The sequence below is a fragment of the Trachinotus anak genome, unplaced genomic scaffold (genome assembly GCF_046630095.1).
Source record: "Trachinotus anak isolate AG129_WGS33_773 ecotype Australia unplaced genomic scaffold, CSIRO_AGI_Tana_v1 ptg000012l, whole genome shotgun sequence".
In the NCBI taxonomy this organism is placed as follows: domain Eukaryota; kingdom Metazoa; phylum Chordata; class Actinopteri; order Carangiformes; family Carangidae; genus Trachinotus; species Trachinotus anak.
In genome coordinates, this window is record NW_027273863.1 from 2,223,166 (window position 1) to 2,237,741 (window position 14,576).

The window sequence follows — 14,576 nt, forward strand, 5'->3', positions numbered from 1 at the left end:
TAAAAGCCAGGTTACTATGTGCTCTACAAAAGAAAAAAAGATTAAACAAACAGAATAAAAGCAACATTACAACAGGATACACAGCACAGCACAATGACACAGAGAAAAGATGACTGAAAGTGGAGCACTTGGATGAACATGAAACTCTGCTGGTAGAATCATGAATATAATAGAGAAAAATGCATTAGAAAATATTTAATTGACTATGACCTGCGTTTGAGTAAGACGCATCTATCCACCGAACTTAAACTTCTGTTATGACTGCTGCAGAAGCTAAAGATGGCACTGCAGAAACCTGATGGAATGTTAAACAGCTATGAGAAAGTACTGTGCCTGTGAGTAGAGTTCAGACTTAAGACTGACGGACATAACATAACCCTGAAGCTTTGTTACGTTATGAAGGAGATTCAGTAACTAGAACGTCCTACTTCACAATTTTAAAGATTATTTTGTGGGAAATATGTGTTTCAGGGTTTTTGTAGCTCGACCAATAGAAGATGACAATTTAAAATGTAACTCTGGCCCCTCACAATGATAAATTGCTGGAGTACCCCTTTAACAGTAGACAAACATTCCAGAGGTTGATGATTTTGTCAGTGCCAATGATAAAAATGAATTTTTGAATAGCTCCTAATGGAAAAATCTATTTGTACTAATGTAAATAGATTTTGTTAAATAGTAGTTTTCAGAATGATGCCTTTCTGCATCTCTTCCTCAATCAGCCCGTGTTAGCAGCTTTTGGATGACTAACAATCCTCTGACTAACAACAACTGTCTTCAAAGAGAGAGCAGAGACAAGGCTAGATAATACAACAACAGATTATTAAAAGCTTGAATACAATGGCTTTTATGTAAAATGAACAGAGGTGACAGGCGAGGCACGAGCTCCATTTGTGTGAGCTGCGTTCCAGAGACGAAAAGCTTTCTAATAGAGAATAATGGCTCTGTCCTCAGACAAATGGACCAGAGAGAGAAAAAAGAACAGGGAGAGAAAACATCTCCAGATTGTTCTCTTATCAAACGTAATTAAAGGGCAGAAGAAGTCAGCTGAAGTGCTTAGGGTTTTATCTCTGAGGCTCGGTTATCACAAACATTTTCAATTCCATTATCAATCTTACTGCAAAGATATTACACGTTTTATTCATGTGGGTCAAGTGATGGGACCTGTTGTCAGTGATCCACACTACCCACCTTCCAATGCAGATACTGATGTGTTGCTTTATGGTAAATGTATGCACCGTGACTAAGTCTATCTGCATCTGATAAAGGCTTTGCAAGTTTCTACTGAAATTCTGTCAATGTGAGAAGAACTACAGTATGTTTACATGATCCCAGTACTGTGTCCTTAAAGCTAATAGAAAACAAACCAGCCAACAGACCTCGCTCACTGCAGAGCGCTGAGACTGTACATGTGTTTGCAAAGTATGAACAAAAGTTCATGAGTACAAGTTGAACATAGCAACAGTGGCAGGACGTAGTACACTCAGTTTGTAACTGGGATAACAGCAGCAGATTTCAACCTTGAGACCAAAGGTCATCTGATTTGAGTCTATATCTCTGCTGTTGGTGAGACTATCCTCCAGTAACAAACGAGCCCACAGGTCGTCTGTCAGCAGGTTATTATGACTATTATTATTATTATGTCTGATGGGTCACAGAACATGGTGTAACACCGGCAGTAGACTGAAGCCATGCACTTGTCCTCCTCAAGTTATTCAAAAGTCTTACTTTAACTAGTCAGACAGTAGATATTCAAACAAACCCTCCTACAAATACTAACTTTGGAACATTTAAGCTGGTCTGCCATGTTGTTTGTCTTTGGTATCACAGAGAAAAGCAAAACACTTGGATTGATAAGATAAGATTGAATATCGCAGTGTTTCCTGCCATATGTAATATTTTTCATACCATTGGAAAAAAAAAATCACTGCTTTGTTTACTGTACATTGTAACTTGGCTTGTGACATTATAACCACATTTACCGTGAGTCAGTATTTTTCTCTTTCTTCAAAGATCTGTTGAAAATCTGAAAATCAAAATGACCACACGGTCAGTGAGTTCACACGTAGACAAAATAATGTAAAACATCCCAAAGAAAAGGGCTGAGGCAGGTATCTAAACAGAAATAAGAAGAGTTTAAATCTTCTTAAGTGTTTCATTTAGTGACATTTCAGAAATGCACGTCCATAGACAAGGAACAGCTGCACCTGAGCATCATCAGCTAGTTATTAAATACTGAGAGCCCAGAAAAGCCTGTGATAGTGGTCTCACATGGTTATTTCTATATTAAACTTTTTATATAATCTATAAAAATTATACTGCACTGCTGTGAGTGGGAGGGGAAGGAGAGATGACCATGGGGGCTCAGAGTTTCTTAAACAATAACCAGTTTACCAAGAAATAAAGCACAGGTCATTAAAATATTGAGGCTACGTTCAAAAAGTACACTGTTCATTTTCACTGACACTCTGCTGAGTGTGCTCCTACAGGTCGCTGCTCTTGTATTTTGACACTGAAGGAGCCTTTTTCAAATGTAGATTCAGTTGAAGTGGATGTAGAGGCAGCAGCACCCTACCCATCACACTGTTAGGACAGATCCCATTGTTCCACTAAAAGCCCACCAGTGTGATCCTCACAGGCAGCATGGGCACCCAGCCCCCGCAACACAGGCTCCCACACTTCAATCCTGAACTGATGCTGAAGATATAAAGACATTTTAAACATTTTATTTATAAAAGAGATGACTGAGAAATACAATCGTAAAGTTCAGATCCAGAAGTCACTGTGAAGGCAGCATCAGAGACTGAATCTGATTCAGACCAGACCAGAAGGGCTGCTGAATTGTCACAAGAGCGATAACCAGAGAGATAACCAAGACATGGACCAAGACCGGGGTGGAGGACTGAGCCAGGTAAGGCCTGATGTTTCTGATGTTACGTAGAGCAAAGAGACACGACCTGGAGACAGATTGTCATCAAACATGACACCAGGTTTCTCTAGAGCTTGGTTGGGGTAAGAGATGGTTGAGGGTGGCGTCCCTTCATCCACGTGGATATGTCAGATACATATGTCTTAACAGGAGCCCCCCCCCGTTTGGATTACATTCACCTGTTTCCTCCTGTACGGAAGATCACAGACCTCACACCTCTTTACACACGAGGCAGTGTGGACACCGTCATGGTCACTGACCTTCTCCAACCCTCATCACAGTGACACTATCAATTCCACATACATGACTGCTGCTGTGTTGACATTTGAAATGAATGTTTAATATTTCTATGACTTTGGTGCTGGGTCCTGATCTTTAAAGGGAGCGGCTTTATAGCCTCTTTAAACAGACTGATTTGTTCGACATCAGCTGAAAAAACAGCTCTTGACAGGAACATTATCATGCTTCATAAGTTGTATCCAGACAGATATTTGTGCCCACTGCCATAAAGACACCCAGTGTCTCCATAAAACTGATGGTCTTTGATGGCTCCACCAGCCGTGGCTTCATAAGAGGCAGCTTGAGGCTGAGTTTGGTTCTACTGAAGGCCATAAACACTCGGTAGATAGGGGGCAGCCAGCTGATTTACTTCTTACATTATGTCTCTGTTTGTTGTTTCTGTGGGTGTTTATCCAGTTTGAACCCACTCAGCTGGGCATTTGGAGACATTGTGTGTAGCAGTTTCTCAGACCCATTAATCCATCCATGTCCTTTTTATCCAACACTTGTTTTATTGATCTATTCATCATCGATGTGGGGAAACATGCACGGTGAGAGTTGAAATGTTTTCCTCCTTTGCTGCCATAAATTAAAAAACAGCATCAGAGGACTAGCTGTGAGAGAGCCCAGCAGCTGAACAGCAGACATGATGACCCGCTCAGAGTCACAGCTGCCAGCATGGTGGCACCCTGACTCTGTCCTCTGGAGCTACTGACACCAAGTGTTTCACTGGAATGTCACAACTAGGGGCAGGAATCTCTGTGGTGTCACTAACGTTATGACCACAACAGCAAAACCGCATAGAAAAAAAAACAAAAAAAAAACTGCTGCATCAATTTTGATCCCTTTTTTAAACTGTCCAATAATGTTAAAGTAGATCATTGCTGAAACTCTTTTATTGATGCCAAATAATCTTTTATTTCAAACTGTAAATCAATTCAGAGCAGCAGAAGATCAGAAGAGCCCCAGCCTGAAGCAATCACATTAAAATGTGATATATTATACACCAGCATCTGTTTGCTTTACTAAGATTCTAAATGAAGGTGAGATGAGGCTGATGTAAGACACTTGGGCTACATCCACACAATAAATAGGTGTTTTAAAATGAAAACAAATCACACCTGAAAACACAGATCACATGACCATTCACATACACTGAGCATGTGCGATTGTTTCACCACTGGTAGTCCAGGCTGATAAAAGCCAATCAGGAGCCACCATAGCTTTCTACGTCATCCTTTCCAAAGGTCTCTGTTTGTGTCCGTCCAGACTACAACACAACCCTGGAGTAAAACGGGTCCAGCAGTGTTTTTGAAAGTCTCTGTTTGAGGGGCTGAAGACTCTGGAGGAGAGTGGATGGAGGAGGAAACAGAGAAAAAGAGATGAGTTTAAAACTAAAATGTAGAAGAGGAGACGGGTTTAAAACTAAAACGTGTCAGTGTGGACGAAGCCTGGATGACCAAATGGCGACATCACTTTTTGAGATGTGGGAGAACATGGGCTGCTTTAACACAGTCGGAGAGACTGAAGGTTTTGTGGACTGGTATATGTACTGACACTCTGGACTACACTGTCCCATCAACAGAATGAGGTGACACCATAAAGTAAATCTGTGAATTATCAATCAACTCAAGACGAAGTTTCCAGTCCCATATTTCATCACTGACTGCCATTGACCCCATGATGTTTATGTCCCTTAATCTTCTGCCATAATCTGCTTCCTGTGACTTCACACTTCCTCACATTTGCTTGTGGGCACTATTCCACGTTTGCCTTGATCGGTTTGTTATATCTATTTTCTCCTGTAGTTGTGTGATTCATTTGATTTGGGTAGGTTGCTTTTAATTTCCTGTTCTTGCCTCCTCCTTTGTTTATTTCCGCTCTTAAGCCTCTGCTTGTGATAAAAGGTCGTATAAATAAATGAACTTGGACTTGAACTTCAATACAACAGCAGAGAGTCGGCAGACACTTCACTGAGTGTGTATAAAGATAATGAGGTAAACAAATGGAGGGTATTTAGGAAAGAGAAACAGACCAAAGGGAAGAGCTTTTAGAAGTGAAGTGAAAATTGAAAAAGGTCCCGACACCGCTCAGTGAGTCACTGTGCACTGATCAAGTTATAAAAAAAGGCCTCAGGTTACGTTTCCTCATTTATCCAAACTGCCTACACGCTGTTGTGTCATAACTGTGCTCATGACCATTTAAAAGCACAATGTTGGATTTATCAATTTGTTGTGATGCTTGAGAATGTGAGTCAATGTTCGCAGGCCCAGTGTCAACCAGGCTTATTCACTGTGCTGAGTGGAGTGAAAAAAGCAGAGACAAAGGACCTAGAGAGGCTTTTCCAAATGTTTACATGCCCAATAAAACACTCACTCACTCACTCACTCACTCACTCACTCACCCACCCAAATGTGATGTGATGTCACTTTAACAATCTGAGTGAAAAGTTGAATCTTTGAAATATCTACATGAATTTCAGAAAATCTTAGTATTTGATTTGTCCCTCTTTTAATGACAGCTGACCCCTGATGACCCCTGTTCTCCAGCATCTGATGATGTTCCAGAGACAGGGAGCTGAGTGTCCTCAGTCTTCAGGTGCCTCCATACATGTGCAGTGGGGTTTAGGTCAGGTCCGTGACAGTCAGGACCACCTGGTCTTCAGGTAGCTCTCACAGATCTCTGAGGAGTGTTTGGGTCATTATCCTGCTGCAGTATGAATCCTTCTCCACAAAGATGTGACCCAGAGGGTGAAGCACATCTCTGAAGGATGGAGTGGTACTCGAGAACTGGTTCTCAACTGGAACCGGTTCCATCCCTACTCCAGAGCAGACAAACTCCACCCCCAAGGCGTGTGATTCACTGTGGTATCCTGACACACACCCTTCGGTCACCGACATACATCTCAAACCTAGACTCATCTGAAAATAGGATTTTTTTTTCCAGTTACTGACTGTGAAATGTTTGTCTACCTCAGCCAACCCCAAGTGTTTGACCTTGTTTCCCCTCCTGAGAAGTGGTTTAGAAGCTGTGCCTTGTCCTCTGACACCACTACAGGACCACCTACTTTTGACAGGACTGGAGTCTTGTGCTCTTTATTTAGCTACTTCTGTATCCGTGAATTGTTGGGTCTCTGTAAAAAAAATACTATAAAGAGAAGGTCTAGACCTCCTCTATTTGGAAAGTGCCTGGAGATAACTTCTGTTGTGATTTGCCGTGACATAAATAAAATTGACTTAACTTGATGAGGTCGCCATCCCTCAGGGAACTAGACTTGATGTATTGATCTTCTGACCACAGTTTCGAGCCACAGCAAAGGGTACAAATACTTTTGTATTGAGTTTTTGAGTTGCAATAAATTTTGCACTTAAGTGTGTTGTTGACTTAAATTTAAATGGATAAAATTGCTGTTTTTTCTCATCAATCACCAGATTGTCTGAATACTTTCTGAGCCTGTGTAAAAGCAGAGCAGTGCATCAGTTTCAGATATTCTGACTGACCCTTGAACCCGTCACTCCACCTTAAATTCCTTCAGGGACACCATAAAATAGGTTATGGTGCATTTTAGACATTCTGAACAGATTATTCATGTTAACCATTTTCTGATTCACTCATTTAGGACATTTCTTAAATTCTATGTGTGTGGTACAACTGTAAAGGAAACTTCTATTTACATACACAGTTACATCAACTGTTGTGTCATGACTTGTAGAGTTGCACTGCACATGGCCTTCACCCCTCAGTAACTCTGTGGCACAGTGATGTTATCAACCTTACACTGTTCTCCTTCTCTCCTTTCTCTCCATGTAAAATCACTGCTCTGGTCTGTGCTGTGAGGCTAACCTCCATCTTTCTCACTCCGATAGTTTAAGTGCCCTCGGAGGATCCAAATCTCCAGTTTTAAAACATGTTTAGACAGCTTCACTACTTTCCTGGACTACACTGTGATGATCAACCCCCACAGCTGCTCGCACTTCATATGGACCTTGGCCACGGACCGCAGTCCCATCCATATCATCTAGAGACATTGTAACTAGAGAGAATTGTAAACATGACAAAAGATTTCAGTGTTTTGTCTCCAGTGAAGGCAGCACCCTCACAGGATCACTGGGCAATCATTAATATTGACAGACAAACACTTTATTCAGAGTGAAACATATTGTCTGACCATAGTTTATATACAGTGCATCTGGAAAGTATTCACAGTGCTTCACTTTTTCCACATTTTGTTATGTTACAGCCTTACTCCAAAATAGATTAAATTCATTTTTTACCTCAACATTCTACACACAATACCCCATAATGACAAAGTGAAAAAAGTTTGCTTGAAATTTTTGCAAATATATCACATGTATATAAGTATTCACAGCCTTTGCCATGTAACTCAAAATTGGGTAACTCAGAATCAGGTGCATCCTGTTTCCACTGATCATCCTGCAGATGTTTCTACAACTTGATTGGAGTCCACCTGTGGTAAATTCAGTTGATTGGACATGATTTGGAAAGGCACACACCTGTCTATATAAGGTCCCATAGTTGACAGTGCAAGTCAGAGCACAAACCAAGCCTTGAAGTCCAAGGAATTGTTTGTAGACCTCCGAGACAGGATTGTATCGAGGCACAGATCTGGGGAAGGGTACAGAAAAATTCCTGCAGCAGTAAAGGTCCCAATGAGCACAGTGGCCTCCATCATCCGTAAATGGAAGAAGTTTGGAACCACCAGGACTCTTCCTAGAGCTGGCTGCCCGGCCAATCTGAGCGATGGGAGCAGAAGGGCCTTAGTGAGGGAGGTGACCAAGAACCCGATGGTCACTCTGACAGTGCTCCAGTGTTGCTCTGTGGAGAAAGGAGAACCTTCCAGAGGGACAACCATTTCTGCAGCACTCCACCAATCAGGCCTGTATGGCAGAGTGGCCAGACGGAAGCCACTCCTCAGTAAAAGGCACATGACAGCCCACCTGGAGTTTGACAAGGCACCTGAAGGGCTCTCAGACCATGAGAAACAAAATTCTCTGGTCTGATGAAACAAAGATTGAACTCTTTGGCCTGAATGTCAAGTGTCATGTCTGGAGGAAACCAGGCACCGCTCATCACCTGGCCAATTCCATTCCTACAGTGAAGCATGGTGGTGGCAGCATCATGCTGTGGGGATGTTTTTCAGCAGCAGGAACTGGGAGACTAGTCAGGGTCAAGGGAAAGATGAATGCAGCAATGTATAGAGACATCCTTGATGATAACCTGCTCCAGAGCGCTCTGAACCTCGGAAGGTTCATCCTCCAACAGGACAACAACCCTAAGCACACAGCCAAGATAACAAAGGAGTGGCTTCACGACAACTCTGTGAATGTCCTTGAGTGGCCCAGCCAGAGCCCAGACTTGAACCCGATTGAACATCTCTGGAGAGATCTGAAAATGTCTGTGCACCGACGCTCCCCATCCAACCTGATGGAGCTTGAGAGGTTCTGCAAAGAAGAATGGGATAAACTGCCAAAAAATAGGTGCCAAGCATGTAGCATCATACTCAAAAAGACTTGAGGCTGTAATTGCTGCCAAAGGTGCTTCAACAAAGTATTGAGCAAAGGCTGTGAATGCTTATGTACATGTTTTGTTTTTTATTTCAGAATCCGAATCAGTTTTATTCTCAAGTATGTTTCCACATACAAAGAATTTGTGCTGGTGGTTGGTGCAAACAGTAACATAAATAGACTTAGGGTAAAATAAAAGTAGAATTTACAAGTTAAAAATTAAACATTATACAACAAAAATTATACAACAAAGATGTGGGATATTTGCAATAATGATAAAGACGTGGGGAATGTAGTGCAAAAAATATAGACAATGTAAAAAATATATAAATATAATCTGTATAGATAATTACACTGTGCATGTGACGAGAATGAGCAGTAGTTCTATAGGGGGGCAGGGGGGGTTCAGGGGGATCGGGGGGACCAGTGACAGTGGGACTCTCTACCCTTGTTGATAAGGCTGATAGCAGACAGGAAGAAGCTGTTTTTGTGGCGAGAGGTTTTGGTCCGAAGGACCGCAGTCTCCTGCCAGAGGGGAGTGTCTCAAAGAGTTTGTGTCCAGGGTGGGAGGAGTCAGCTACAATCTTCCCTGCACACCTCAGGGTCCTTGAGGCGTACAGGTCCTGGAGGGGTGGTAGATTGCAGCCAATCACCTTCTCAGCAGAGTGGATGATACGCTGCAGTCTGCTTTTGTCCTTCTCAGTGGCAGCAGCGTACCAGATGGTGATGGAGGAGGTGAGGATGGACTCAATGATGGAGGTGTAGAAGTTCACCATCATTGTCCTTGGCAGGTTGAACTTCTTCAGCTGCCTCAAGAAGTTTGCAAAAATTTTAAGCAAACTTTTTTCACTTTGTCATTATGGGGTATTGTGTGTAGAATTTTGAGGTAAAAAATGAATTTAATCCATTTTGGAATAAGGCTGTATCATAACAAAATGTGGAAAAAGTGAAGCGCGTACTTTCTGGATGCACTGTATAACATTCTAATTTAGTTTAATTTAATTTAGCACAGTGTGATGGCAACAACCAGTAGGAAAACAGGGGGTGTGTCACACATGAACAACATAATAACAGTGTAATGATAAACTCTGGGTGTTGATCAGATAACCATCTTTGTTATTTATCCCTTTGATCTTCAATCATCATTTTAACTGACATTGTGATCATTTTTACTTTACTGCAGTCAGTGAATGCATTGATTACAGAATATATAAATGGATTCCTTTTCATTTTCAATATCATAACTAGACTCAGACATAATTCTCTACAAGGCGTCACTGAGGGGTTTCACTGGATCAGTTGGAGGTTCAGTGCCTTGCTCAGGGGCACCTCAACAGTAGTAGCAGTTCATGGAGGGAGGGCTCATTCACTCTCCCTGCACAGATTTCAGAGTCTATTGAAGAGAGCAGTGGCCCTTCAGTAACATGTCACATTACATCTCCATTAAGCTGTCACGAGCCTCAGAATCAGTCATCAGCCCTTAGGGCTGAAACCTGAAGCTTCAACAGTGAAGAGCTAAAACCTGCAGTTCCTCTAATGACCACTAGAGTCTGGCTCCAACAGTGAGTCAATCCCCATAGACTCCCATGTTCAAATGTCCTACTCTACAGCAGAAATAAACATGTTTACAGAGCTAGAGCTAATTTCCTCCTTCATGACAACTGCACGGGCTGAATTTTATAGAACTCACCTTTTTATTTTATTAAGGATTCAAATTATGTATAAATGAGGGTGTTGCCTCCACTGCCAAGATGGCGTCGGTGGAGCAGCTCACTCTGAGCTCAAACAACAAGAGAACCAAGAAACCTGTGGGTGACGTCACAGAGGCCAACGTCCATTTTTATTTACAGACTACAGTTATAATCTAATAGAATCATGACAAGGTGCAGGGCAGATGGACAGAATGGTAACCTGGTATTAAACAGGCCCTGGAGCTACATGTGTAAAGACTGCAGTATGATCTGATGTTATCAGTTCTGCTCCGAGTACTGGAGGAATGAAGAAAATAGATTTCCTGTTTATTATTCTCACACATTTTATCTCACCGACTCCATTTCTGATACAGACATTCATCTATGATGCATATTCACTTTCCAAAAGACAAAACAAACACACACACACACACACACACACACACACACACACACACACACACACACACACACACACACACACACACACACACACACACACACACACAGCATTTAGTGACAACAGTAGAGAGAATTCAACTTTCAAAAGTGTGGTTGAGTCTTTTTCACTTGAGGGCGGAAACACGATCGCTCTCTACAGACATCCAGTGAAAGTCCGTCACATACAGGTGACACATGTGGGGGCTGCTGTGAACGACTGCACAGTAAAAATACTGCCACAGAAAAAGTCCTTTAGTCAATCATTGTGTATTACTTTTGTTTTACGTCATTACAGAATCAGTCTACAACAGTGATCTGTTTGAAATAATGATGGTGAAGCTTGTACAAATAAAAGTATGGATAAAATACCAGATCGATAAGAGTACCATTAAAGTATTGGTAAAAGTATTGTTACAATCTCTACGACACCCATCCGTACAGAGCAGTCATTTGAAATGATTCAGATGTTGAACACACCTACGTCTCAGGGACAGAGTGACATCCTAACTGTGGCTGACGGGACGTGAAAATTGTTTTCATCATAAATAACATAATTCAAATTCTTGACAAAATACAAAATCTTTATTCAACACTTTTCTATGTCAGCGTTGGCAGAGACAGTAGCTTAACAGGACACATTAATCAGACCCATTTTAGTGCTTAAATCTTGACTTACTTCAAGTTATTCAAATCATACTGAGTGGAAAACAGCATGAAAATGAACAGACCATTTATTCAGTTGACATCCACATTCAATGAGAGTGATGATGACACATCACCTGGAGCTACTCTACAAACAATGACAGCTGGGTTGACAGGTACTCAGAGTGTGCTGAGCTTTAAAGCCCTGAAGAACATCATCAGTCCATTGTCCACCAACCCATTGAGTACAAACACACAATAAAACACCCTCACGCTGCTGGCACTCACAAACGTACAAAAGTCAGTTTCTCTGCACCGTTTGTCTCTGGGTGACAGTGAGGGCTGTTGGTCTAAATGCACACTTATCTGTCTGAGGTCAAAATAAAGCGTGCTGTCAATTCATTGTCCCAAATCATCCCCCACCAGAGGACAATAACCCTGCTGAAAAAGTTCTGTTTGAAAACAGTGTCCTCAGGTTAAAGTCACGACCACCACAGTCACAGAGCTCTCTGTACACAACACGAGGCTTATACAAAGTGCTGGTGCTGCAGATTACCCCCTTAAAGCATAACTGGGTTATGACACTTTTTTTGTTCATTTCTGTCAGTTTTAACATTGGATCACTTCACACAAGAGCTGACACCTGATGACAGATTTACTGTCACAGTCTTACAGGTTGATTATTTTTCCTTTACTTTGCTATAGAGTACCATGTTATGAGAACTGATAGAAAGGATGACCACACCCACTAAAATGAGGCCCAAAGTGGGACAAATTATACCTCAAAACTACACGAAGTTTTGGATATTGTCAGGAAATTGACGTCAGTGTAACAAAGAATAAGTTGATCTCTGGTATATGGTCGAAATTATTCCTCACCACTAAATGCTGTATTTCTGCTTTACCTCCCGCTGTCTTGTTATTTCTATTTCCTGTAAATCTGAATCTCAACTTTTTATTAAAGGAACTGTTTGAAAGCTTTGCTATTGCTACATAGCTAACATTAGCATTATCAGCTGTCTACTTACCAGTCTTGCCAAGAGCTTCAGCCAGTGTTGCATTTACAGGACAAGAGGTTATAATTCGTCCTCTTAGCAGTGTTACTTCTACGCTCCAGTGACTCGCTATCAGAAAGTGACAAGACTTTCCTGCCATAAACAGCTGCTAATGCTAAAGTTGGCTATGTAGCAATAGCAAAACTTATAAATAGCTCCTTTAAAACAAAGAGACCTCAAGTCACAGTGTGCATGGAGGTCTGGTCTCTGTTTGTACACTGGTGAACGTCTGAGGGAAAATATGCTAGCAACGGTGAATATGGTGCACACAGACTGGGGTTAGTGTCTGGTCAGTCTGCTTCGACGAGCTGACAATTCCAGGTAAGAGCCAAGGAGGGAGGTCTGCTTCCACAGTAGGACGCTGAAGAGGAGGAACGATGGAGGGACAGGATGAGGACAGAGAACTTATCTAATATATTCAAATCTGACTTTATGGAATTCACTGCAGCTTATGACAGCAGAATCTTCATTCAGATTTCTCATATTCCATCTAGAGGTGGGTAATATATCCAATATACTCAATGTATCATAATAGAGCCTAAAAATATTTAGCCCAAATACCATACAGAGGGTGTTGATTCCTGTATTTCCTCTGTCCCATATCCTCTCATTTTAGAATTTCAGAATAAAAACTTAAACAGTTTCCTCTCTCAGGCTTCTCTCTGGAGCTCTAGTAACAACAGGTTGATACTTTCACAGTATTAATATAGAACCTAGACCTGCTTTATAATCAAAAACACATGGACATCTACCTTTAGACTGGATGGGAGCTTTAACTGGAGGCTTGTCAAACACACAAGTGATGGTTGAAAACATGTGACTGCAATGGGGGGATTAGACTTGAACTTGAACTTTAATGTGACCAAAACACAAATGGAAATTCAGCTAGAGATGTTGTCAGGATGGTTAGCGATTAGCAGAAAGACGAGCATCAGTTATAAAAAGGTCTAATGATTTCATAGGATTTTATAAAAACACTTTTTCATGACTGGCACAAACAAACAGTTATTTAATTTGTCAACCTCAAACATAAGGACAAGAGATATCAAATATGAACAAAGTGCACTGAAACACTGGGAACAAACAAAAGAGACACAGGTCGTGGTTATAGATGGTTGATGTGACAGAGCTACAGGCTGAAAATGACCACAGCTCAGAATCAGCACCTCTGTGACCCATCTCAATAAAAAATGTGCGTCATGTTGCAGCACTGCCATTACAGCCCAACTGTAACCAAGGCCAACGCACAAAAACACACAACCTGGTGTAACAGGCACAGAAATCTGGTCACTGGAAAATGTTCAGATGAGATGAGTCATCCTCCACCCTGTTTGCTACATCCACTCGCTTTCATTTGGAGAGAGCCAATGGACGCCTTTAACCCACCGCCATTTTGCCATCTGTTAAACATGGTATGGACCGTCACCAGGTCTAATTTTAGCTCACAATGCTCCGATATTCCAGTATGATAACACACTCAATACACACCCATCAGGAAATTAAACTCTGGTTTCATGTCAGTGTGAAGTCAGCCCTCTGTGGTCTCCACAACCACGAGGTCCCTGACACACAACAACTTCCCTGTGTGGTTTAAATGCAGACAGATTTCACAACTTCCCCTGACAGAACATCACCAGACACTAGAGAAGAACAGGCCTCAACAGCTCTTCAAGAGTCTGAGCTTCTTCCTGCTTTATTCATCAACTAACACAGAGAGCATCATTACAACTCAAGCTGCACCTGAGTTATCAGTTGTTTGCTACATTAACTCACTGACTGTAAGGGTGAGACTATATGAGACTTTGGAAAAAAGATGGCAAACAAGCCATAAAGTATTAGGGGTCAAAGTTCGGCAAACACACTCTGGCCCACCTCCTTAGTTGTGACTCCTAAAACAGAAATTTGAGTTTAAGCAGAAGTGTGGTCCATTTCTTTAACCCATTCTAAAAAATAAAAAAATAATAATAATAAAAAAAAAACCCTTTTAAATCCAAGCACTGATGTTCACTAAAAC

General features: G+C 41.5%; 1 protein-coding gene across 4 annotated transcripts in view; it reads right to left on the reverse strand.

Annotated features, from left to right (window-relative positions):
* LOC139628727 (epidermal retinol dehydrogenase 2-like) overlaps positions 1-14,576 on the reverse strand; it is a 35,655-nt gene that overhangs the window by 2,685 nt on the left and 18,394 nt on the right. The window contains exon 7 of one of the 4 annotated variants that reach the window (XM_071490719.1): positions 10,984-12,923. The exons of 2 other annotated variants lie outside the window; for them this stretch is intronic. In XM_071490719.1, the coding sequence (XP_071346820.1) occupies positions 12,842-12,923 (82 nt within the window). In that variant the 3' untranslated portion in view covers positions 10,984-12,841. Of the gene's footprint in view, positions 1-10,983; positions 12,924-14,576 lie in introns of those variants that run through there. One more of the 4 variants, XM_071490714.1, reaches the window with a different exon arrangement.